The 24,320-nt window shown below is 54.1% G+C and overlaps 7 protein-coding genes across 7 annotated transcripts; 4 read left to right on the top strand and 3 right to left on the bottom strand.

The window, feature by feature from the left end:
• Positions 1–1,511: 1,511 nt before the first annotated feature.
• PV07_08008 (uncharacterized protein) lies at positions 1,512–4,014 on the bottom strand. Its single transcript, XM_016395132.1, has 2 exons — positions 2,467–4,014; positions 1,512–2,404 (listed from the first exon to the last, which is right to left on the bottom strand). The coding sequence occupies exons 1-2, from the start codon at positions 3,728–3,730 to the stop codon at positions 2,253–2,255; spliced, it is 1,416 nt and encodes a 471-aa protein (XP_016248551.1). The 5' UTR covers positions 3,731–4,014; the 3' UTR covers positions 1,512–2,252.
• Positions 4,015–4,225: 211 nt separating this feature from the next.
• PV07_08007 (uncharacterized protein) lies at positions 4,226–6,267 on the top strand. Its single transcript, XM_016395131.1, has one exon. The coding sequence runs from the start codon at positions 4,400–4,402 to the stop codon at positions 6,017–6,019; it is 1,620 nt and encodes a 539-aa protein (XP_016248550.1). The 5' UTR covers positions 4,226–4,399; the 3' UTR covers positions 6,020–6,267.
• Positions 6,268–6,344: 77 nt separating this feature from the next.
• PV07_08006 (uncharacterized protein) lies at positions 6,345–8,153 on the top strand. The gene has a single exon (XM_016395130.1). It carries the CDS (start codon positions 6,620–6,622, stop codon positions 7,922–7,924), a length of 1,305 nt encoding a protein of 434 aa, XP_016248549.1. The 5' UTR covers positions 6,345–6,619; the 3' UTR covers positions 7,925–8,153.
• Positions 8,154–15,028: 6,875 nt separating this feature from the next.
• On the bottom strand, positions 15,029–16,626 carry PV07_08005 (uncharacterized protein; the record flags this gene model as incomplete). The annotated part of the gene is made up of 3 exons (XM_016395129.1): positions 15,029–16,052; positions 16,107–16,421; positions 16,472–16,626. The coding sequence occupies 3 exons, from the start codon at positions 16,624–16,626 to the stop codon at positions 15,119–15,121; spliced, it is 1,404 nt and encodes a 467-aa protein (XP_016248548.1). The 3' UTR covers positions 15,029–15,118.
• A 999-nt stretch (positions 16,627–17,625) lies between these two features.
• On the top strand, positions 17,626–20,280 carry PV07_08004 (uncharacterized protein; the record flags this gene model as incomplete). Its single annotated transcript, XM_016395128.1, has 5 exons — positions 17,626–18,136; positions 18,193–18,775; positions 18,826–19,470; positions 19,539–19,903; positions 20,015–20,280. Exons 1-5 carry the CDS (start codon positions 17,656–17,658, stop codon positions 20,278–20,280), a joined length of 2,340 nt encoding a protein of 779 aa, XP_016248547.1. The 5' UTR covers positions 17,626–17,655.
• A 626-nt stretch (positions 20,281–20,906) lies between these two features.
• On the bottom strand, positions 20,907–24,198 carry PV07_08002 (uncharacterized protein). Its single transcript, XM_016395126.1, has 3 exons — positions 23,690–24,198; positions 23,477–23,639; positions 20,907–23,420 (listed from the first exon to the last, which is right to left on the bottom strand). Exons 1-3 carry the CDS (start codon positions 24,097–24,099, stop codon positions 22,215–22,217), a joined length of 1,779 nt encoding a protein of 592 aa, XP_016248545.1. The 5' UTR covers positions 24,100–24,198; the 3' UTR covers positions 20,907–22,214.
• PV07_08003 (uncharacterized protein) lies at positions 21,062–21,618 on the top strand (the record flags this gene model as incomplete). The annotated part of the gene is made up of 2 exons (XM_016395127.1): positions 21,062–21,502; positions 21,553–21,618. 2 exons carry the CDS (start codon positions 21,062–21,064, stop codon positions 21,616–21,618), a joined length of 507 nt encoding a protein of 168 aa, XP_016248546.1.
• Positions 24,199–24,320: the final 122 nt, after the last annotated feature.

The raw sequence follows: 24,320 nt of genomic DNA, 5'->3' as shown, positions 1-24,320 counted from the left end.
TCGCAACGGGCCGTATTAAGTCCCTAGTGTGTCTGCTCAGGCAGTGCTCAGGGAGCACTAAGTGATGCTCAGCTAAAGGCTCAGGTTAAAGCGGCCTCGCTCCCTTTCCCGAACGAAAAAGGGAAGGGATAAATGTAAGGGAAGCAGTGGATAGACAGGTTAATAGAAGCAATCACACCTGGTACAGATAGCTCTAGCCCTATATACAGAGACTCAAAGCCTTGAAGAGGGTTTGAGTAGGGTACGTGCAGCATGCGCCCCTGATATGTCGTGTGACCTTGGCGCCCTTGCCTGGCCGGTTTGTTGTGTTTGGGAGGGGATCCCTAACATCCTCCTGATCCACTCCCGTCCGGATCGATCGTAAGTAATATAAGGATTACTTCCCGAACACTGATAAAGAAAACAAGTTAGCAGTGTGTAGCCGAGTATCAAAGAGTTACCGTATCTTGCATCTCTAAACCTTATATAACTAAGATAGGCTATTAAGGTTTTGCGCCGAGATAAACGTGTACTAGAGGAGGAGGTGGATACCTTCACTCTAGGGTGAAGGGTAGAGGGAATGTGCACGTCTCAAAGAGTTCGGGATTGGTGTTATCTATTCATGATACAGAGAGCAAACCGCATCGCAATAGTCAACAATATCGACCGAATTGGAGACGTTATATTACAATGTTGACCGCTTGAATCGTTCGACGACGTGGTGCAACTGTAGAAAGCATTCTGGAAGAGGTGACGCAACACCAGGTGACAGACCTTGGCGGCCGACATTTTCCTGGCTGACGAGCGTGGCTAAATCTTCAATCCGGAAAGACGATAACAATCCAATACCTGCGTTAAATACTCTTTCACGTCTAAGAGCATGCCCCTAGATATGGAACCTAGCGCAGTAGGTGCGACTTGGAACTCGGTCGGCTACGGCGTCTTCGGCCACAGGAAAGAATAGCCTTAGGACGTAAGCCGTGGGCCATCGGTCGATGGACGCGTCCCCTATAACCGGCGACGTCTCGAATGTCCTTTGCGCTTGATTGACGGTCCTCAAAAATCAACATACCAAGTCCCAAAAGCCGAAAGCTATCTTGCACTTTCCTATTTCTAAACACAGTATTATGCCAGCATGTTAATGACGACCCGTGTTTGGCTCCTCGCACTGGTCACGGCCTAGATGGGACCATTTTCGGACCTTTACCCTTCGTCAAATCTTGTCGGCGGGTACGCCAAGGCAAAGGGACCTGCCTCGTAGCAAATGGTAGACTTGTAAGGCGCAAAGACTGTTGTCAGCCTTGCGAAGGACCTTTGTCCATGAGACGAAAGCCGACCTCTAACGAAATCGGGATTGTATATTTGATCCCCCTGAAGTAGAAGCAGAAACACAGACGGTAACGACACACATCGTAGTTGTCGTGGACCGGGGACGAATATCGAGAGTCGAATAAATGGACTGGTTGGTAAACTGGTCAGTAGGCAAGCACAGCAGAACAAAGGGGTGCTCATTCGCCATAAGAGAATCTGGCCCGGCAGCAATATGGAACCACAATTCAATGTCATAGAACAGAATGGTAAACACATCAGGACTCTGCACTAGAATGACATTGCTGGGTTCTGGCTCTCTTCGAGATACCACCAGGAGTCGGAGGAGAAGCGGTGCTCCTGTTCACCACAAGCAGAAAATACCCGAGCAGAATGTGCCAACAGGCTGGCAGTTGGATTGACTACTCATCCCCCACTAGCCTCAATCGAAACAAGAACTGGTTCGAAGTAGGCCAAGCACTAGGCTGCCACGGATGATCATCCTTTCGTCCCCTAGGGCTCTGCTGACAGCCCTCAAGGTACGCTTAGAATGCGCCCAAGCCTGCAGAAGGCAGTTCAAAAACGGCCTCGTCGATGCCCTGGCCAGGTGGCAATGCTCAACTCTGAAAGCAAAGTGAAAATGGCTCTACAGTTTAGGCATGGTATACTCCGGCCGTTGTGAACCAAAAGTTGGCGGTACAGGTGAATGATCCTGGCATGCGAGCCTCGTGCTGATAAAGACGTGCAGCTATTTGATAAAGGCTCGGCTCGGAAATATTTTCTGGCCAAGAGGGAACAGTGTCAGCTGGAGCGAATTCACAGGAGATGTTCTTGCCAGATGGGGTTCGGCACGGTGTAAAATGTATGATTAATCTATCAACTGCTCATAAGCTTCGTCACTGGCTGGTGGTGGTATAAACAAGGCAATATGGCGCAGAGAGGGCATGGTGATACCAGAGTTTGCCTCACATGACAACGCATTTCTGCATTTGAGCATGCTCATAAGCAGCTCCCCATTGGTCGATCCCAGCTGCGATCTCGTTCTGCCTCTGCTTTTCCTTCACATCGTCTTTGAAATTGTCTTTGAGGAACTTGACCATCGTTTTGTCGATGTTCTCTGGCAGAAACAGTTAGGTGGATATTACTGATAAGTTGTCAAATCGAATGGCAATGACTTACTTTCGGTCGCCTCCATGACAACCTCCTCGCGACATAGAGGGCAATGATCCTTCTCCTCCCTTTGCAGGACAACCATACATCTGATGCAAAACAAATGGCCACAGCGTAGTCGAATGGGTCTCCATGAGATGGTAAAGCATATCGGGCACAGGTAGTCATTGAGCTGCGGGATGATGTTCAACACCTCTTCCGAGATGGTGAAGCACGTAGCCTTGGCCAAATCCTCGACCATGAACGGCGAGGCTTTTGTGAGTGATCGTGCCACCGAGGTTTTGGCGTGTAAGGCCGTACGCTTGTCGAATTTTTTCATGATCTTGCTAAGAGCAATGCGGTTGATTTCTTGGAATCGGATCAGCCGCAGAAGGTTGACGTTGATCCGCAGGAAGCGAGACAGAGCACCATTCGCTTCTTGCCCAAGCTTCAGGACGTCCTTCTTCTGTTGCGCAGCTAGAGACTGGTTGAAAACTTGGAACTGCTTTTGAGCATGTGCCGCATCTCGAGCCCCAGCATCGACCTCGTGAGAAGACAGGAAGACTTCAGCGTCAGAGTAAAGCTCGAAAACCTTCCGCCATACTTCCACCTCCTTCTTGGACCGTTTTGACTTGCTAGCTCGCAAGGCGCGGAGCTCGCTGCCGAGTCGAGTGATTTCCTCCTTCAAGCGGTCGTACTCGGCCTGTTGCAGATCATCTAGACACGCCAATTCCCGCCGGAGAGTTTGAAAGAACTCTGAATCTGCGGTCAAAGGCACCTCCACCGTGTTCAAAGGCCGCTCCTCCTCATTGTCCAATGATTGTCCATTTCTTTTGTCCATGGTGTCCCACCCTGAATAATACTCATTGGGCAATCTGGGTTTTCCATCAGGAGATTCGTCCTGGCGTTGGTAGCGGTCAATGCTAGGGTTTGACGATCTGGCAAGACGACGCAGGATCCTCCGGGTATCGGGGCTTAGCCATGCGTCCATGGGAGAGCCATCACGAGGATCGACGACGATTGTCAGCTTGGGTGTGAAGCTGACCTTCTCACCATCCTCGACCGTATACTGTAGGTAGCTATCGGTTGTTCTTCCGTCCGCGCCCGAACCATCTGAGCCAACGCGCTTCCACAGAGCATCAAGCGTATCTTTATCCAGCCCCAGGCTCAGGAGTTCTTGTTGCACACGTTTGATGCATTTCTTAAGCTTCTTGTAAGAGATCGCAGAGTTCACCCAGTCCGTAGGATACTCGCCGCGGGCGAGGGCGGCTTCAAAGTCCTGACCGAACTTCATTATGAGGCATTCTCTAGTGGTGTAGGGGAGACGAAGTAGAACGAAGCCTGAGAAGGTAGGAGTAGCAGGAGGCTTAAGGTCGTCGCGTGCTTATTTCCCATCTCCGGATGTGCGCCTCTTTCGTGGGGGGAGTGTGACATTAATATCCATTCTGCTTCCGCGACCCCAGACGGTGAAAATTGCCACGCGCCATATATGGGATTTGTCGGAAATGAGAAACCGCGGGGAGGGAAAAGGATCCGTGCCATAGGCTGCTACCGGGTGACAGATGACAGCAGAGACTGCGCCCCTTGCAACCAGCGACTTCAAGGAGCGAAACCCAACGTCAGAGTTTTCGTCGTTGTGGGTGTCAATTGGCTGGGCAGCCTCTCCACGTGACGGTCCGCTGTTCAGCCTCGACCCTTCAGGCAAGGCCAGAGTTAAGCGAGGCTAGAATGACTCGTAAATGGCGCACCATACCAAGCATTTGTGCCTGTCGCTCGTGGGCTCACAAGGCTCGAGATCCATTCCACAATTTCGCCGCCCAGATTTCTCCGTCGTTAGGGCTAAAAAGTGCAGTTGGCTGTGGAGGCGTTAAGGCGTCGTGGGATGACGCTCATGGATTTTTGAATGGATTGGCTCCATTGAACCACTCTCTTGAACTCGGGGAAAATATCCCCTCCCTCAGCCATGGGTCAACGACAATCCTCCGGCAACGCTGCCCAGGAGCAGGCCCCAGCCAAGGCCGACTACTATGACCTCCTCGGCGTCGAAAGAACTGCGACCGATGATGAAATCAAGAAAGCATACCGGCGAAAGGCCCTCGAATTACATCCCGACCGAAACTATGGGAATGTCGAAGAGACCACGAGACTTTTCGCAGAGATCCAGTCCGCCTACGAAGTCCTCTCCGACCCTCAAGAGCGAGCTTGGTATGACTCTCACCGAGATATCCTTCTGCGCGGAGACCAGGCAGCTGGCCCGACGCCAGATGCATTCTTCTACAACATTCGGATGACGACCACCGAGGAAGTGCTGAAATTGATGATGAAGTTCAATGGTCGACTGGAATATAGCAATGCGCCTAGCGGCTTCTACGGTGGTCTGAACGACTTCTTTAAGCAGCTAGCGAAAGAGGAGGACATTGCCTGTCAATGGGAGGATGAAGAACCAATGGACTATCCCGAGTTTGGGCTGAAGGACGATGATTATGAGGACGCGGTTCGTCCATTCTACGCCGCATGGAGTGGGTTTGCAACCAAGAAGAGTTATTCCTGGAAAGATCAATACAAGTTATCGGATGCGCCAGACAGGCGGATAAGACGCTTGATGGAGAAAGAGAACAAAAAGATTCGGGACGAGGCTGTCCAAGAATACAATGAAGCGGTCCGCTCGTTGGTGGCTTTTGTCCGGAAACGGGACCCCCGCGTGCAAAACAACCAGAAGTCGGAAGCTGAACGGCAAAGGGCCCTTCGAGAGGCCACCGCGGCACAAGCGGCACGGTCAAGGGCAGCCCAACAAGCAAAGTTTGAGGCCACTGGCGCTGAGGCGGTTGCTGACTGGGCCAAGTCAAGGTCGAAAGACGAACATGAAGGGGGCTTCTCAAGCGAATCCGATTTGGAGGAACATGAGTACGACTGTGTCGTCTGCGACAAGACTTTCAAGAGCGAGGCACAATTCAAAGCTCATGAGAAGAGCAAAAAGCATATCAAGCTATTAAAACAACTGAAAAAGGAGATGCGCGAGGAGGGTGTAGAGTTGGATCTGGAAAATGCCCATACCGCAAGGTTCCACAACGACGTGGCCGCCGATGGGGACGAAGTCCACAATGAACAAGCGCGCTTGACTCATCAGAAGCCTGACATCCCTGAAGACGAGTCACATAGCGGAGAGGTGCAGCCGCAGGAAAACGGCACTGCAAAAGCGGAGGGCGACCACGAGACATCTGAGGCCTCGGAGGATGATGACTATGCTCCCAGATCGGACATAGAGCGACGACTGGGAGAAGAGCCTTTGGAGAAAATATCTGCAGCATTTGACGATGTCAGTCTCTCAGGCACTCCTCTAACATCTGACCACGAGACGACAGCACAGCCTAAAATCGGCAAAGCGAAACAGAAAAAGGCAAGAAAGGCTGCGCAGAAGGCGGCTGAACAATCCGACAAGGCTGCAGCAGAGTTTCAATGTGTGGTATGCAAGGCCGAGTTTCCTTCCAAAACGCGGTTGTTCAACCACATCAAGGAAGAAAACCATGCCGCTCCGGTAACCCAGGTCAAAGGTGTCAAGGGCGCAAAGGGGAAGAGGAGATGACGAAGATATGTTCCACGAACTGTACTGGGTCTCTGGCGAGCACTCACGATGAACTGCATATAGATATACCCCCAGGTCTGGTTGCATAGCGATGGCGTCTTTGAGCGAGAATGTTGAAACTCATTCAGAGTGTGTCTATTTGCAGCCCCTCATCTCAATCTTCCGACTTGACACGTTCTTTTCCCCCATCGGTTGGTGTCTGTAGAAGCTCTCCAACAGACGAGCGAGTGGCGGTGAGGAAAATGCCCACGCGGGCGAAACAAGGCCTAGCGAGCCTCTTCTCCCACACCTCTACTTCCCATTATCCTCGTCTCTGTTTCTCGTACACATCTACAACTTTCAGCCACAGAAGCATGGGGTCGTCGAATCACTGGCAACTTCCGTTACCATCAAGGTTGCCGCTGAAACAAGGCGATGACGCAGGGATCATCGCCCGTCGCATCTTGTTCACCTCCAAGGGGGCGAGACCTCGCTCGCACATGCGCACCACGAAGGAGCCAGCGCCAGGTCACTCACTCTTTGACTCTTGATTCCAAAATCGGCCCTTGAGGGTCGCGCTTATTGGAAGACCCTGGGGAACTTCACTGACGAAATCACGCAATGGACACCCGCTGCGCAGACTCCGAGATCCAGCTCGACGTGGATCTCATGGTGCTGGAATACACGCTGTTCCAGGCCATCGAGGCTCAACTGAGCGTCTTGTCGCGGGGCGGCTTTCAAGATGAAAGGGCAGGGCCTGAGCCGCGACGCGTGCTGGCCATCTTTGAATCTTTTCTTGAAGTCTTCAAACACAACCATCCCTCATACGAGCAATCCCCAGAGTTCAATTTCAGGCTCGAGATTCTGCGAGTCCTCATCCTGCTGCTGTGCCATTACTCCCCAGTCATCTCTACAGACCGTTTAACGGAGGACGTGTCGGCCGCGCTTGACAGCCGCGCAATGAGCGATCTAATGGCTCGTCGAAGATGGCTCGCCCGACGCGAGAGGGATCCACGCAGAGGTGGCGAAGGGTTCACGGTGGTTGAGCAAGCCGACCAGGGGCCGGCCTGGGACTTGGAGCAGCAGATATACAGCGCATGGCACTCGAGAAGTTCCCACCACGCATCTCGAGCGCCTCAGCATACGAGAGGGCCCTTGCTCTTCTCCCTGCTGCCTCGATTCATGGCCATTTCGGCTTGCTTCGTCGACTTTACAAACCAGGGTCCGAGCGACATCTGGATGGACGTCGCCTGCGAATTCATGCTGCAGGCGGGCCTCGAATCGTTACGACTGCGTGGCCAAAATGGGACCGTCGAGTGTCTGCCCAAGCTCGAGGACCGTTTTGCGTGGGGCTACAACTTCAACCTCGACGAGTCGCTCAATGGCGATGCTCCCCATACTCCCCCTACTCCTCATCACAACGACGAAACAGCAGAGATGGTCAACAACCTCTTCCGCTTGCGGCAGGACGAAGATATAGGTCTCGAGCACCCCGACTGGACCCAGCTGCGCATCGACACTCTCCACGAATTCTCCGTCGCCGCCGACGCATCTGCCCAGTCGCAAAGCCGCCGACTCGAGCACCTGGCCGACAAATACCCCAGGGCAGATTTCCAGCAACGGCTCGCCGGTCTGGTGCAGGACATGTGGAACCTCAGTTGCCGGGCCGAGGTGCTGGGGAAGCCGGTGCTCGTGGAGATCGAGGAAGGGCATGTGAAGAGCCTTGGCCTGGAGGGCGCGGATTTTGACCAGTTTGCGGCCCGGGTCGGCTTGACCGAGGGGTTTGACGAGATTGAGGATTGTATCCTGGAGAAGGCGGCGCGCGGTCCTGCCATCGGCAGGGAACAGAGTCTGAAAGGGACGTATGAGTATCAGCGTGAACGGGAGCGTCGAAGGCAGGAGGGTGGGATTGCCAACGGCGCGTGACCCTGGACATGTCGTCAGAGGAATGGGTGTCTCCGCCATGGGAATTGTTCAGAGAATTGGGTGGCAGCCCATCTTCGGTTTTGACATTTGACGTTCATAGCCAACTATATACATGGTACTCGGGACTTGTGTTGAACCGACAGCCTCGAATGCGGTGATGGAGATGTACCTACTCGGTGTTAATATGTTGTTCAGCCTTGCGCCCACCACCACCACCACCACCACCACCACCGACCGGGTGCGGTCCAAAAGGATACCCACCCACCCAAACATGCACACAGAATTCAATTCACGTCTTTATCATGTTACTTTCCCCAAGTTCTGTCACACAAAGACCCCCTTACCTCGACAAGGGCGAAAATCGAGTTCGAATCCGATAGCCTCCCAGTATTCATCTAGGTCCTGTCGGGTCAAACTAACACCGGGTTAGCAGGCATCAGGTCTTCGATTCGAACCCCCTCCTCCTCCTCCTCCGACCTCCTCCGACTCAACTTATATATTACCCGTAGTAAAACCGGCCGAGAAAAACCAACCCCTTCCGGGGGCGAGTTTCGCTTAGCACGAACCAGAGTTGAGCTGCTTCGTGTTAAGTTTTTGCTCTTTTGAGGGAAGGGGTTTGGGAACAGATACAGCGGCCAGAGAGATTCCTCCTATATACACTAAGCACCGGGCACTTTCCCAAGTCCATCTCTCACTGGCCGTCTCCCTTCTTCCACGCCTCAGCTTCAAATGCGTCCATCCACTGCGTATATTCGTCCCCGCCATCCACCCACCCCTTGATTCCGCCCTTGAGGATCACACTCCGGAGCGTCGTAGCCTTTTTTTGGCCTTGGTCAGCGATATAATCAGCCAGCCAGCCGGCTGCTCTGCTTCCGCGACCGCGCGAGCTCCCGCAATAGAAAATCACCAGCGGGATGTTGGCTGCCGTGCACAGATTGTACAGTGGCGCGAGGGAGAAGTAGAGGGTCTGCGCGGGGAGGTTTATGGAGTGCTTGATGGTGCCGCCCTACGGTGGTGGAGGGCTTGAGTTAGAGTCGGCTCTGACTGAACAAAGAAAGGAAAATTGCTGGAGGGGATAGGATGGGGGGGCTGAGAGATTCGCTTGTCCATCCACTCGCGTCCATCTGAGTCCTTCACTGGGAGAGGGTGGATTGAACGTATCTTCCCAGAGCCTGGGCTGGAGGATGGTGTCTTCCCCCGTATAATCGAAGTAGGAATGGACTTCATGTCCTTTCCATATCGGCCCGCATGTGGAATACTTCTCTTATCCTGAGCACCCCTTCTCGCTTTCTGTTTGCCTTACCATCCACGCAGCACCCGCCGGAAGAGGAGCCCGAAAACCTTGCTCAGAAAAAGAAGAAGAAAAAATGAAAGGGGGGTCCCTACTGCATGATCATTCCGCCTCAGATCCACGAGCAGGAAATCCCGCCCTCCGCTCTGACCCTGCCGGAAGCGCTCTAAGAGGTCTTCGCGTGTGATGGCTTGGGGATCTGTTTCTCGCGGGGCGGGGAAGTGGGCGTGCCACGGCTTTTCTTCTTGCGAAGTGGCTGTGGTCATCTTTTTCCTTTCGTGGACAGGGTGGTTGTAAGCGATGAAACTAGAGCGTGCTTGGGCGCTTATGTGCTTAAGCTGGCTATGTGGTGGGTTAAGGGGCAATTGAGCAGGAGGTCCTTTCAAGCAGTGGGTGAATATTGGACGATGGAAAACGTGTGAGGGGCACAACGGTGTCTGGTAGGGACCGGTGTGGATAGCCTTGAGGCAACGAGGAGTAGTGAATGCTCGAGCCAGACTGTGCATAGGCCTGTAGCTCAGAAGAAAGCTGGTAGAGCTCTTGATGAAAATGCTCTTGGCTGAGATAGCATACCAAGCAAGGTTCTCCGTATCTAGTCTCAGGCCGTGTCTGATCGTTTATTACAAGCCAGTGCCCACCATCGAGGCGACTCCGCATAAGGCTGAATACCCCACACGAGGCTGAGCGCACACCCTTCTATCGCGCCAATCGCGCCACGACTAGTTACATAGATTCCTTCGCCTGAGAATTCATGTCATACTTACACCCTTAACAGTAGAGACTCCTCCTGTTCTAGGTTGTGCTGTGATGGCGGCTTCAGAAGACTTCTCCTGAACTCTGCCACGCAGGTCTCTCAGGAGGTATTAAGCAGGTTGTCGTTTGATCGAAGTTCCTTTTGGCAGCAATCGCAAGAGATCCTCACAAGCATCTTCAACAGCAGGTCCTTCTACCTGCCCCGCGCACAGACCCCATGGAACCGGCAAAGAGAATTCTTATCAAGATGCCGCCATCATCGCCATGAGCCTCAGAACACTCGGCGAGATAAGCGCCTATAAGGTGTTGGGTCAGATAAGGCTCGCCCCTGATATCTTCCCGTGACGGCGGATAACAAGCGGTATCTGGACGCCGACAGCCTCGTGAGTTGGGATCTCCTGATTGGCTATCACAATACTCTGCCGTTTCCACCGCATACTAAACCCAGCAGCAGACCTCAATACAGGTAAGGGCATATAGAAGGTATAGAAATCAAGTATCCATGCCAAACCAACCGCCTCACCCTTTCAATTTCTTATTCCCCCTTCTTTTCTTCGACTGAATAGGTCCATTCTGCTCCTTCAATTCGAGCCAAGATGAGCGACTCACCACCCTCTCTCAAAGAACACTCGGCACAGCCACCGAACTTCCAGGATGCTATCCTGTCCGCAGACGAGCTCGAACTCCGAGCCCAGGGCCACAAGGGAGAGCTTCCCCGACAGTTCTCTACGCTGTCCACATTGGCCATCGCGTTCCTCCTGACGAGCGCATGGATCGGGTATTCAGCAACATTCCCGTACCCGTTGCTGGCCGGAGGGGGCCCATATGTATTTTGGGGCCTGATAGTCGCCACGGTGGCCTGTTCGATTATCAGTAGGTTCACCTTGAGACAGCGCAACCCGTTGGTGCTGAATGTGAGCTGACAATACGCTATAGCTGCCGGACTCGCGGAGCTGAGTTCTGCGTATCCCTCCACTGGAGGGCAATACCATTTCGCATTCATGGTGTCATCCGAGAAAAGTCGGGCGAGCGTTGCCTTTGTCATGGGCTGGCTCTCCGTCATTGCCTACTGCCTCTTCACGGCCAGCGCCACCATCGTCTGCGCCCAGATCACGGCCGCAATCGCCGGTTTCTGGCACGCGGACTATGTCGCCACTCAGTGGCAGATCTACTTGATGTACATCTTGTACCAGGCGCTCGCGACCGGCGTCGTCGTGCTCTTCCCCCGACAACTACCGAAGACGGAGATTGGATTCTTTCTGATCAGTGTTTCTGGCTGCATTGTCTTCTTCATCACGGTCCTTGCGGCCAGCGACACCAAACAGCCCGCCGAGGTCGTTTTCACCCAAGTTGTCAACGTCACTGGGTGGAGTGACGGGGTCTCTTTCATTCTGGGAGTGGGAACGTGCATGTACGCGTACATTGCCACGGACGGGGCGTCCCATATCGCAGAGGCAAGTGTTTGGCAGTGACTGCAAAGGGTATGACTTTGAGCTCCAAGCTGACAGGACCCAGGAAATCCCAAACCCGGGCAAAGGCGTCCCCAGAACGATGATGCTCAGCCTGGGCATCTCAGCCCTCAGCGTCACCCCGTGGACTTTGGCATTCCTCTTCTCGACCAACGACCTCGACGCCGTTGCCTCTTCCACCTTCCCCATCCTCGAGGTCTATCAGCAGGCGTTGAACAACCGCTCGGGCGCCACGTTCCTCGCCGTGTGGCTTCTGGTCATCTACTTCGGCTCCGTCGTCAGCGTCGTGGCCGCCACGGGCCGTCTGACCTGGGCCTTTGCCCGCGACAACGGCCTTCCCTACTCACCCACCTTTGCGAAGATCAGCCCCACGCTCCAAATGCCCGTGAATGCCACGATCGCGTCGAGTGTGTTCGTCGCCTGCTACGGGGCGATCTACGTGGGTTCCACGACCGCCTTCAACAGTTTCATCTCGATGTCGATCCTCTCCCTCAACGTCACCTACGCGATCCCGCAAGGCATCGTCTTCTTCCGAGGCCGGGACAAAGTCCTTCCCCACACACGCCAGTTCAATCTGGGCAAGGTCTTCGGCCCCTTCTGCAACCTCTTCTGCATGTGCTGGGTCTCCTTGTACACGGTGTTGTTCTGTCTGCCCACTTTCCTGCCCGCCGAGGTCGAGGACATGAACTACGTTTCCGTCGTCGTGGCCGGCTGTGCCTTGATCATCGTCATCATGTGGTTCTCTGGCAAGAGAAAGACGTTTGTGGGGCCGGTGAGTTTTTACCCGGCAATAAGGGACACTAATACTCCTCTGCTTTTCGACCGCGGGAAAGTGGTACTAATGCAACTTGACACAGATTATAAACATGGAACTGCTCGAGGCCGCCAAGATCCAACATGTTGATGCCGAGACTCAAGCGACGACGATCCTGGCCGGCGAGAAGATGGTCGAAAATCGATGATGTCGGGCTCCAAACAAATTCCAATATTGTAAAATTTCCCACGGAAAATTGACTTTCCAAAGAATGCATGTCTTTTGCCTAGAACGAAAGGAGGGGACTCTATGCCCGTGCGCAATCTTTTCAGGTTATTGTGTCTTAGTGGTAGACTCTATTTCCGATCATCTATGGTATCTCTTTAGATCGCGATTCGAGGTCAGGAAGGTGAATCTGCAGCTCCCTGAGAGGAGTTGGGCGTTCCACGGCCCCTAGTCAGGGGGGATAGTTTGTTTATAGATGGATGAACGCCGGGGACATGATGCACGCCTTTTTGTTTTGAAGACGTGTGGATTTCCGAAAGGCAGTCCAGGAGGGTCAAGCTGCCCCAGCCTTGACTACCCAAGACTCAGCGGTAATTTGAGGCCTTTATACATCTTGAGAGATCCATTGTTCGAACTTACGAAAAGATTGATTCTGCATTTTTGAATCTAATATTTTGGCTAAGGTCCATAACCCCGAGTCGACCGTCGATCATCGCGCAACAAATTCCAACGGACAACTCAGCGCGTACGGCACGCCGCTCGTCAGCTGGTCGTCCATGCGCATACTCTCCTCGGTGACCCCCGGCGTCACCCGCGTCGTGTAGTGCATGTAAACGGCGGCGACGATGAGCTTCATCTCGACCATGGCGAGGTTGTGGCCCAGGCACATGCGCCCGCCGGAGCTGAAGGGCCAGAAGTGGTTGCGCATGGCGGCCAGCCGCGCCGCGTCCGCGGTCAGCCACCTCGTGGGGTCGAAGAGGTCCGGGTCCGGGAAGACCTCTGCCACCCGGTGCAGGCTGTACGACTGGCACCCGACCGTGGTCCCCGGGGGCACGGCGTGGCCCGAGATCACGGCGCCCGCGGGGGGCACGACGCGGAAGAGCGTCATGGGCACCGGTGGACGCCAGCGCATGGCCTCGTGGATCACGGCGTCGAGGTAGGGGAGTTTGTCGAGGGCAGCGATGGGCGCGGTCCGCGTCGCGGGGTCGAAGGCGTCCTTGACGCTCGAGAGCTCGCGGAAGAGCGTTTCCTGCACGTGCGAGTATTCGGGCGTCGAGATCCGCCACATCAGGATGCACATGGCGTCGCCGGTCGTGTCGACGCCCGCGACCAGGTGGTCCATGCATTCGGCGGCGATGGCGGGCTCGTGGTCGGGGATCTGGCCGAAGAGTTTCGCGCATGTCGAGACGGTGTCTTTGGCGGTCTGGTCGCGACGGAAAGACGAGACGCTGTCTTCGCCGTAGGCGTTCAGCCGGTTGCCGCGGACGTGGAACGCCGTGCCCTGGCCGCTGAGCGTGCGCATGGCCCGCGTCAGCTGCGTTTTCAGCGACATGACCCAGCCGAAGTAGTGTAGCATGTACAGCCGTGTGCGGTGCTTGACGCCGGAGAGATCATAAACAATCCCTCTGTGTTCCGGCGTCGACAGTGTCCGTGTGCCATAGATTCCGTACAGATGGTTTGTGACGGCGCTGGCAGAGGTCAGAATGGCAGCTTACACGAGCTGGGAAAGTTCTTTCTGCATACTCAAGTGCATAATAGTGTAGCCAGGTGTAAACATCGAGAACGGGCCCTTGAGTCGACACTTGCTTCATGAACGCCGAAGCGTGCTCGCGTACCTTGTCCGCCACAGTCGGCTGCATCACGTAGCTCTTGGAGTATCGATCTGCGACCAGCCTCTTCTTGGCCGAGTGCTGGATGGTCAAGGATGAGTACATCGAGTAAAGCGGATGGGTAACGAGGAGAACGCACGCTGGGCTTGTCTAGACTGGTGAAAGTGTTCCGCGTATTGTAGTATACGAATAGGTCGTAAAACGAGCTCTTGGAGAAAGTCGACTTGCTCCCATAAATCTCCCGCAAGCCTTCGTAGTTGTTGAACGAGAGTTCCTCCGGCGAGACTCGCACCACTGGTCCATAGCGGGAATGGAGCTTGTCGATTTGAAGGGTTCTGTCGCCCTTGAATTCGTGATACATCATCCATAGCTGCGTCACTGCTGTGATCTTCGGGCCGGGAAATTTGGACAATGGCGCAAAGAAGAGTCGATATATCAGGACTGCAGCCAGGGACATGACTGCACAGAGAAGTGCAACCAGAGGTAGACCCATCCCGGCGAAGACTGTTGACATTGCAAATGCCATTCTCGATGAGACGTCGGTACGGTTCGAGCAAACCCAGGCTTCGAACAAGTAGCATTCATCACTCGCCATATAAAGGACCATTCGTGGAGCTTAGCAGAAAACAAGGACCCATAGATCACTCATACCGACGATAATCCGCCTTCATGAGCGTGAATCCGAAGATGTTTGTCGTGGGGCGTTATCAACTTGGCCGACATGGAAATCGGATGGTCCTTATCAACGGCCAACTTGAACGGAGCCTCGCCCGGTCGATATCCGAGAGCTCCACTCTCAGCACCATAGTCTCCATCCGTTACCTCGCCCGAGACCTGGAGAATCCTGGGTGTGACAGCTGGGCAATGAGGAGATCAGAGGGGCCTGCCATCTTCGAATATGCGTCGTGGGGCGTTCATGTTGTTATTGACCAAATCAACCTGACTGGTGTCCCAGATCTTCAGATTCTATTCCAGCCATACGTGCCTGGTGGACGATGTAACCCGGCTCCTAAGATATCAGATCTAGCTCTTTAGACTTCATTGCAGAAGAATCCCAAGTTTTCATTTACGCTCCCTCAAGATGAGCTCTTTTCAAGCGAGCATTCCCCTCCCCGCTCGCAACCTATCGTACCTCAGCACTGCTCCAAGCAGCACCTGCGCACCAAGTGCACACTCTTCAGGACTGCAGTATTCAGTCGGCGTGTGTGACAGTCCTTCTCTCGTTGGCGTAAAGATCATGCCTGTCGGACATCTTCGACTGGTATGGAAACTGTCGTGGCCCGCACCACTGACCATGTGTTTCCACAATTTCCCGTCTTCAGCAGTCTTTGGCAGATCTGCGACTGTCTCTTCCGCGGCGTGTTCGATCACGGCAATGCAATCTTGATGGAATGTGACTGCCGGGTTAGCGGCCAATTGTCGCCATTCCAGCGACACCCCTCGCTCACTGTCCTCCACGGCGATCCTGCTGAACGTCCTCCGGCATTCGTCTTCGATGTGTGCAAGTACGCTGTCCGAAGGATGTCGCATATCGAGAGTGAAGCGGGCAGTGTGCGCTGTGGTGTTGATACTCCCCGGGTTCGTCTCGACAAGTCCAGTTGTGATCAATCCGGAATGCGCTCTTGCGATTTTGTTCGACTCAACGATCATCTTGGCAGCAGCCAGAACGGAGTCTTTTCTTGCAGCCATAGGCGTTGTGCCAGCGTGACTGTCTCTACCTTGAACAACCACTTCGAACCATTTGTAAGCCTGTCCGCCACTGACAACTCCAATTTTGCGTCTCTCATCCTCCAGAATAGGACCTTGTTCGATGTGGAGCTCGAAATGTGCGGCGATAGGCTGGGATTCGTGTGACGCGGGAGTGCTGCCCAAGAAGCCGATGTGTTCTAGTTCTTCTTTCATGGTGCATCGGTGGCCATCCCGGCTTGGGGTGACTTCCTGGCAGTTCCAAGCGGTTTCAAATGATACGGCACCGGACCAGATGCCTGAAGAGACGGTGATGATGGGGAATCGGGCACCTTCCTCACTGTACGGATACTGCGTTAGGGTGTACACTTGAAGGCTTCGTGGTGGGACTCACTTGGTCCAGTTGACGACCCCAATACTTCCTTCAGTCTGATAGCCACTTTCATGGAGCGTCCTCAAAACCTCCAGACCAGCTAGAACACCGAGTATTCCATCGTACCTCCCGCCCGTGGGCTGTGTATCCAAGTGCGAGCCCATCATGACGGGAGGCGCGGTTGAATTCTTCCCAGGTCGGACAGCGAAAATGTTGCCCATTTGATCGATTGTGATGTTGCAGCCCAGAGATTTTGCTTCTTGCACGAACCACTGTCGAACGGCTTTATCAGCGGCACTGAGAGCTAGACGCGCCATGCCGGTTTCTGTCTCGTGTCTGAGAACACTTCAGCATGCTGTGATGGAATGCGATAGACTCCCACTCACGTCCCATAGGGATGCGCCTTTCCGAATTCACATGACTCATGGAGCGACGACATCAGTCTGCCACCGTTGATCTTCAGAGTCGACAGATCTTTTGCAGAAGCCGTGGTTGACTTTGCGCCTTGGAGGACTTCCTTCTGCTCGTTGGTAAGCTGCATTGCGAAGGATTGTTTTTTAGCCGTGGAACCCGAGATGGAGATGCAGTGTTTTTTGTTTTGTTTTTTCCAAGGTAAGCCTACACCTGGGAAAGGGATTCAAAATGACATGACTCAGAATCAGCCTTCTTTGGATCACGAAAGGTGTACCCGGCCTACATGGGATGCCAGGGCTCTCACACATCCGGCTTTTGCGCTCTTGTGCTTGGACAGATCGGCGGCGGCGGCGGCGAGCCTAGACCTTGCAGCTTCAAGGTGGACTCAACGGGCATTGCTAAAGCCCCCGGACCATGGTGGCCATGATTGCTGCGGCAAGGCTGTAGGGATGATGGAGCACAGAACCGCCAGCATTCGAAGTCGGCGCAATTGGGTCATGTGGAACCGTGTGACGGGTAATTACACTTGGCCGTCGGCGGATGATACAAGCTCCACCTATGGCTGGTAATCTGCCGTATCGATCTTCGCCCGTCCAGCTCCGTGGGATGAATCGAGGTTCGGCCATGGAAACACAGTCTTGGTTTGCATAAGATGATGCTTGTAGATGCTCTTCAATGCTCCATCGGCCTTCCGAGGCCATCACATGGTGTTCATTCGTTCGCCAGTCATCAGGGAAATCATGAGTGATGGCGCGATCCGCCGCAGAAATCAGCCTGTCGAGCCCAGCCTTGCGAGGCACGCGCAGAGTTCCACGTGATTGAGGCAGCCAAAGCAGAGCGACAAGCAGGCCTCACTTCCCGCGCCTACCGAGGCATCTGCATATATCATTTTGTACGGAGTACGTTTCTAGGTTACGTGATGGGCTCTTCCTCCAAGGCTATGTAAAGCGGTGACTTCGGGACTAATGTATTCCTGCTGTCTGACACGAGGCGCCCTCTATGTCTCGTAGACATGGACGCACTCGGCGATTCGGTCATTACATACCTTGGCACGCTATCAATCGATAAAGTCGGTGCTAAAACCAAACCTGATAAGGACGCGCCGTTAATTCAACCGCAATGACAACCATCCTTCTGCTGAGCATGTCGCATCGGCATGCGTCCAAACGGGTCAGGCTCTGTCTACGGGTCCCAGGCCCGCAAGTATCGGTCGAAACGGCAAAGACCCTGCGATCTGTGCCGCCGGCGCAAAACACAATGCAAGATTCCAGGCTCGGGAGGGGCTTGTGAACTTTGCGACAAACTCGGGTGCCACTGTACATTTGTCTTGCAGCCTTTGAGAAAGGAACGCTGGCCTCCAGAATCTCAGTCAAGTTCAACGCAGCATCAGTCGTCGCATCCTCCAGAGACTCAATCGACTGCGCAACACCGCGGCTCTCAATCCGATTTCGACGCCCGCCATGGCGACCCGATGGCCGTCGATGCCAGCGCTGTCGCAAACGCAGATTTGGAGTTCGATATCGACGTCGATTCGCAAACATTGCCGCCTGTATCTGACCAGCTGTCGGTTTTGGGTCGGCAGCCCCCTGACCCACAAGGCGGAGCCATCGATTGGTCGTACCTCAACTTTCCCATCTGTAAGAAGATTGACTGTTCTTCGGATGTTTATGGCTAGCTGATCCCACCGTACCAGCTCCGTTAGGTAACGACTTCGATTTCCCGAGCCGAATGTCTGCAGTCAGTGATGGCTCACCTCAGGCATTTCGATTGGAACACATCTCGCCAGGTCCAAGCCACCGACTGGAGCAACGCGACGGTGCTGTGAATGGCCCCGGCTCGAGTGACAAAGATGATGTGCCCGAGAATCCACTACCCGGGAAACAGGAAGCACCGAGGAATGGAGAGTGGTCCAGCGACTTCTCTCTTGACGAACGCCCTGGCTATTCCTCCCAGCTCATCGGCTTGTCGGGCGAGACCGATCCATTTCTTCTACGACACTATCAGTATGATGCGCGGGACACATTTCGGATGTTCGCCCTTGATTTTCGCAAAGTCACAGACGACATAAACATGCCAAGGCCTACTTTCTCGTCTCAGTCATCACAAATCCCCGCCAGCGACATACCAGTCCAATTTGTCATGACAGACGAAGAGATATGCAAAGACGATGTCAAAATCATCGATAAGGACTTTGCAGATTCCAATACTGAAGCCGAAGACCATGCTTTGCTGTACAAGATCGTGCCGATTGACCTGGGCTCAAGACTCCTGAAACTGTAAGTCATTGTATGATGTGGGTTCGGAAGCCCGCAGCTGACTTGGGCAGCTTCTTCAAATTCATTCAACCTTCATATCCGGTTCTCTCGTCGCACGATCATAACGGCGAGTACCGAAACTGCAATTGTTCCACTGGATTGAGAGCAGCCGTCTACGCGTTAGCCGCGCCGTACTACTTCCTTGACGACTATCTCTCCGTGGACAGAGGCTATCAGCAACCTTCTACAGAAGAACTCTGGGGCATTGCTCATCGCGGCCTGCAGCGTGATTCCCGGAAGTCTCACCTAGGGCTTGTGCAGCTGGGCCTACTTTTTTTGCATCGGCCTCCCCAAAATTATGCCGTCGCCGACACCCCGAGTTCATGGGCCCTGGCTTGTTCGGTCCTCGCTGCAGCAGAGACACTCGGACTGAATTTAGACCCTTCGGATTGGAAGCTGCCTTCGCATGAAATCAGGCTGCGGAGGAGGCTGTGGTGGCTTGTTCACGTCGAGCACACCTGGCGGGCACTGGTTCTGGGACGGCCATCCCACATCGCCGCCTCAAACTGGGATGTCTCTGAACTGACTGCAGATGATTTCGACCTTGATGACATTGCCGATTCGGAAGCTCGCAGCTGTGTCCAAGCACAGAGTCCTTATTTCATGGCTCTTTGCAGCCTGAGTGCAATTGCCAGCGAAGTGCTTGAGGCTCTTTAGTGAGTACCTCCCAAACTTCCGGCTTACCGCATAACAGATTACGCCGTGCTAACCTCTGCGCGAACAGCTCCATCAAGTCGATCCGTGAAGCCACCACCCTGGAGGCTCTTCTGGCCCGCGCACATCCCTTGAGGATGCTGATTCAACAATGGCGACAAAAACTGCCCCCGGACGTCTTGAAGCCGACCAAGGAGCTGATGGAGGATGATGGCCTCGACAACTGCGGCCCACTCCGGCTGACGTATTTGACGCTGGAACTGCTGGTCTTCAGAGCGCTCCTCCGCCCACTGGCTTTTCAACCAGGCACAAGTGAGCAGGAAATGTCCGAACCACGCTCCACCATCTTCCAAAATAGTCAATCATGTGCCAAACTCGTCCTGGAGTTGGTTGCAGCCCTCAAGGCAAATCACTTTGTCAATTTCTGGCCTTCGTGTAAGTGGTGTCTCGTATTCTTGATCTCCACGATGGACAATGGTCTTCCCCGGGCCAATTGACCCAAATTGACTTTTGGCCAACCGTGCTGACTCTTCTTGTAACCCGAAGACACACGATATCAGCTGTCTTACATGACGAACTTTGCCTTGCTTCTCTTTGTGCAGTCGCCATCGACGGCCGTGGCCAAGGAGAACAAGCTGCTCCTGGACAAATGGCGGATCACGGTCCGGATGCAGTCACGGGCCTGGCCTGTTCTCAAGCTGGCAGTCATGAGACTTGACGCTGTTGCTTGGAAGGGACTGGATCACATCGTGAGTTGGGCTGGGAAGGACAGTCCCGCGGCATTACTGCTGAGAAACCCGCCCGGCAATTGAAAATGGGCTAGTTTTGGAATCGAACATGCCTCAGCAAATCCGCATAGATGCACTGCTCAATAACGGCACCCCTCACGTAGATGACCCCTGTGTCGTCGGGTGAGTGCAAGGCTGACTGCGAGGCTGAATGCAGGGCTGAGGGTTCCTAAAAGCGGCACGGTCGGGGTGAGTCGCACGTGAGCTCCGAGGAGTTTCTCCTCCTCATCTCGTTCACCATCTGCCGCCAAGACGCGCCGTCGTCGCCGTTGTGCAACGACGCCTCTGAATACGAGCAGCCATCCCTACCCAGCCTCGCCTATGTACCCCTTATGAGACAAACACCTTGTCAGGGCGCCCTTGCATGCTTGGCGCCGTGCAACACCCATCACCAGTTCGCCGCCCTCTCTATCTCCCCCTGTGGCGTCGATGCGGCTTGTTTCACGCAGCGCGCCGACCCAGTGCTTAGTCGAAAAGCCAAAGATTGGAGGACACCTGCAGCAGAGCGACGGCAGTCAAGCAACATACACATGCAGTTAGATTTGGTGGGCCATTTTCCTCAGATGCGATGGTTATGGGGGTGGTCGACCGGCAGGCCACCAAGGCTATCCAGCACGGGGGACCAGTGATGCTCGCCCCTTTACAATGTTCGAGTCACTCCCATTCGCCTTATATATGGCAACGCCGTTTGGTTCTCGATCGTGGAATCACTGACGTGTGGAATGCTCCCCTCTGACACCAACAACAAAACACCAAAAGTGATATTCCCCGACAACCTTGACCCAGCCCCTCCCCTGCCATCATTATGCCTTCCTATCGTGCAGCTCTCGTCTTCCTGGCCGCGTTGACGCCGTTCGCTTACGTCCACGCCGACTCGTCGGTCTTCTCTCAATTTTTCGGCGCGACTACTGCGTCACCCCCGAGCGCGACCGACAGCTTGTACTTATATACCATCTGCACGAATGCCATCCACGGTCTCCCGGCGCTGACGGGCCTCCCACTCAGCGAGTCGATCCAGCTTGAGCAAGTAGCCGTGGACGCCGTCTGTGCAGGCTGCACCAGTCTGGGCCAGTCTCGGATCGATTCCTGCTGCGCCCAAGCCACATCCTCCGCCTGCTTTGACCAGTTTGCCGCCGCGAATGCCGCGCAGACTACGCCCGCTTCGGCCTCTGCCACGCCCACTGCCTTGACCGGCGACTCCGGTACAACAGCCAGCAGCTCCTCCAACGGCGGTATTGTGCTCCAGGTAAGACGTCCGCAGTTAGTAGACTGTGGCCCAGCGCTGACTCCTTGTAGAATACGGACCTCATTGCCGGTTCCTTCATCGGAGCCGTCGTCGGCTTTGTTGGGTGGTTGTTGTAGGAAGAACGATACCGGGCTGATGTCGGAACACACCAAGTAAGAGAGCTCCGAGAAGGCTCCTAACGAAGAGTCTAGATCGGGTTACCGACGGGACCCTGGCTAGCCACGACACCTTCAGATCCATGACGCATGTTTCTTGTCGACAAGGTCGTGATGGCAGTTGATGATCCCCGTGAACGGAGTTGAATAGTGTGGGCACCAGCGTCAATATATGAGATACCCGAGATCCAGATAGACAGTGCACTCCTCAGTTGCAATCCATACGCATTCTCAAGAACAACAAGGTAGAAATGCTGGTTCACTGTGACGCCAACGGGTTTCGACCTGCCCTGTGTGTTCGCGTCCAAACTTCTTGACGAAGTGATAAGCTGGTGTGACTGGCTGATCGGTCCCGGTATCTACTCCATTGTCTACCTCATATGTCTTCGTTCTTTTCATTTGTGGAAGTTGTTGTATGTCTCAGTGGCCGGCCATCCGTGAGGTTTCAAGACTTTCCTCACCTCCGAACATTAGGAGGGGTCCTCATGCGCAAATAGCTTACTGCTGTGGCACGATGGGCTTTTGTTGCGGTGCAGCTGCTCTTTGCCACTGACATGTTAATCTTCCGGATACTCATCCTTCACGTTGCTCACAAATGTGCCCGTGTTTGGATCATACCGCTTGAACCACTTTCCTATCTCGATGGGGAAAGCGTTGATACGGTCCTCCGTAATATCACTCGCGGACAACAGCATCACGTTCTCCTCCGCCACGTACCGCGTCGACTCGTCCTCCACAAGCACATTGTAAAAGGGCTGGTTCCTCCCATTGGGCAAGCGGTCGACCTGATTCATGGTGATCCACTGCTCCTGCATGCGACAGTAGGGATCCCAGCCATAAATCACGGCCAAGTAACCACGGCGGCGGTGGATAAAGACCTGACCTATGCCGAACTTCACCGCCGAATTGCGAGGATCAGACCGATATTTGGGTGGGCGTGACTCGTGATCCGACTCCTTCAGTTGGAAAACTAGATTTCGGTAAGCACGGGAGTCCGGTAGAGTGTGTGTGAGTGGTAGGACATAGGTTTCGAACAAGTGGATATCCAGGTCAAAATATTCGAGAAAGTGCTGCGTAAGGACGGCGAGATGTTGGCGCAAGTGGCCTGGTTGCGCAACTGGATATGGGACGAGGATAACCAGAGAGAAGAGAGCTGCATAGGTGGCCAGATTGGCGTTGATAGGATGGAGCGGAGGATCGGGGTCGTGAGACGGCGAGGATAAGATGTTGTGTGCGGTCCGAACTGAGAGGTCTCGGGCAGCCGCAGGCGCCAGGTATGTGGCAGTCTGGACTGCTGTTGCGCCGGGGTTGATGAATTTAAGCTGTGTCTCCAACCTCGATCGGGAGATCGGTTCTGAGCTGTGGAACGGGTCCATGTATAAATGTGTCAGGTCGGACGGTCCTTGAATGGAAGACTCTGGGAGAGGGTGGCCATCAAGGTCGAATCCGGGGGGAGGATGCACGACTGCATGGACATGGAAAGGATAGCTACAAGGTTGAGCGCGCAGGTTGAACTGACGAGCAACGTAGCAGAAGATGACGGCCGAGATAAGTGGTACTGAGTTTCGGTTGTTGCTAAACACAGATACTCCGAGGAACATATGATCTAGGCTGTGGTAGTGTCGGTCATCCTGGATACCTACCCATTTTTTCTCTAACAGGTGCTCAGCGATAACGCTCGCTTTCTTCCGCGGCGACAGTTCGTCGATATAGGGGTGAGCCTCCCGAACGGAATCGGCGTAGGAGTCAAGCCGAGCAAAGATCTGACGCGAGATTCAGTTGGGATTGCAGCAGCAACGTGGCTTGGTGAACAACTCACATCGGACATGTCTCCCTCAGGTCGTTCTTCGAGGATAAACATATCGTAGGCAGATAGCGATTGTTCAACTGCGTTCACATTGTCCCCTGATGCTCTGAGATTTGTCCATTGCTCAACCGCTACCAGTCTTTGTACACAACCTAGGGCTGCATGACTCCAGTATCTGGAGAAAGGTCAAAAGCAGGGTTGTAATGCGGGTTTGGGGACACTAACTTTTGGGCAAGATGGTTTGGAGAAGAGGGTGCGTTCCAGAACATGTCGAACAGATCGTCCTTGGCATCGTAACCAGCCTCTAGAATGACTTTCATCGGGTCAAGTCGCCCGAGCTCCTCGGAGACGATTCTGTCAAGGGCTTGTCGAGTGGTCTTGGATGTTCTGTGGCGCTGTGCAAACATCTCCTTCCAACCAACAAATGATCCATCTCGGAGTTTTTCCGGAAGGCCATGTCGTCGATCCCACCATCTGAACGAGTCCTGGCAGTATTTCTTCCATAGAAGCGGTTCTTTCGCGACATCTGCGAGGCGGTGGCAGGTTTGTTGTAGGGCAGTATTGCTGTCGAACGGTAAGTATGACAATATGACCTGAATGACCTCGTTGGGAAGTTGGGTGAGTTGCGAGCTCATTGCGATCTATTTCGTCAGTAAGGAGGAGGCCGATGTGCATGCACGTTGCCTTCGCGATTGAGGACGGGAGTGTCTGGTGAATTGGTCGGTGTGGGTGTGATTGATGTGTTTTTCTGCAAGATGAAGTGTGGTAGACACAACCGATACGCCGAGTAGCGAGGGGAACGTCATGACTGCCAGAGCCCAGCCAGCCAATCAGTGAACAGCCACCCCCAACTACG

This window comes from Cladophialophora immunda (genome assembly GCF_000835495.1).
Source record: "Cladophialophora immunda strain CBS 83496 unplaced genomic scaffold supercont1.4, whole genome shotgun sequence".
NCBI lineage: Eukaryota > Fungi > Ascomycota > Eurotiomycetes > Chaetothyriales > Herpotrichiellaceae > Cladophialophora > Cladophialophora immunda.
This window is presented reverse-complemented; position numbering and strand designations above follow the sequence as displayed.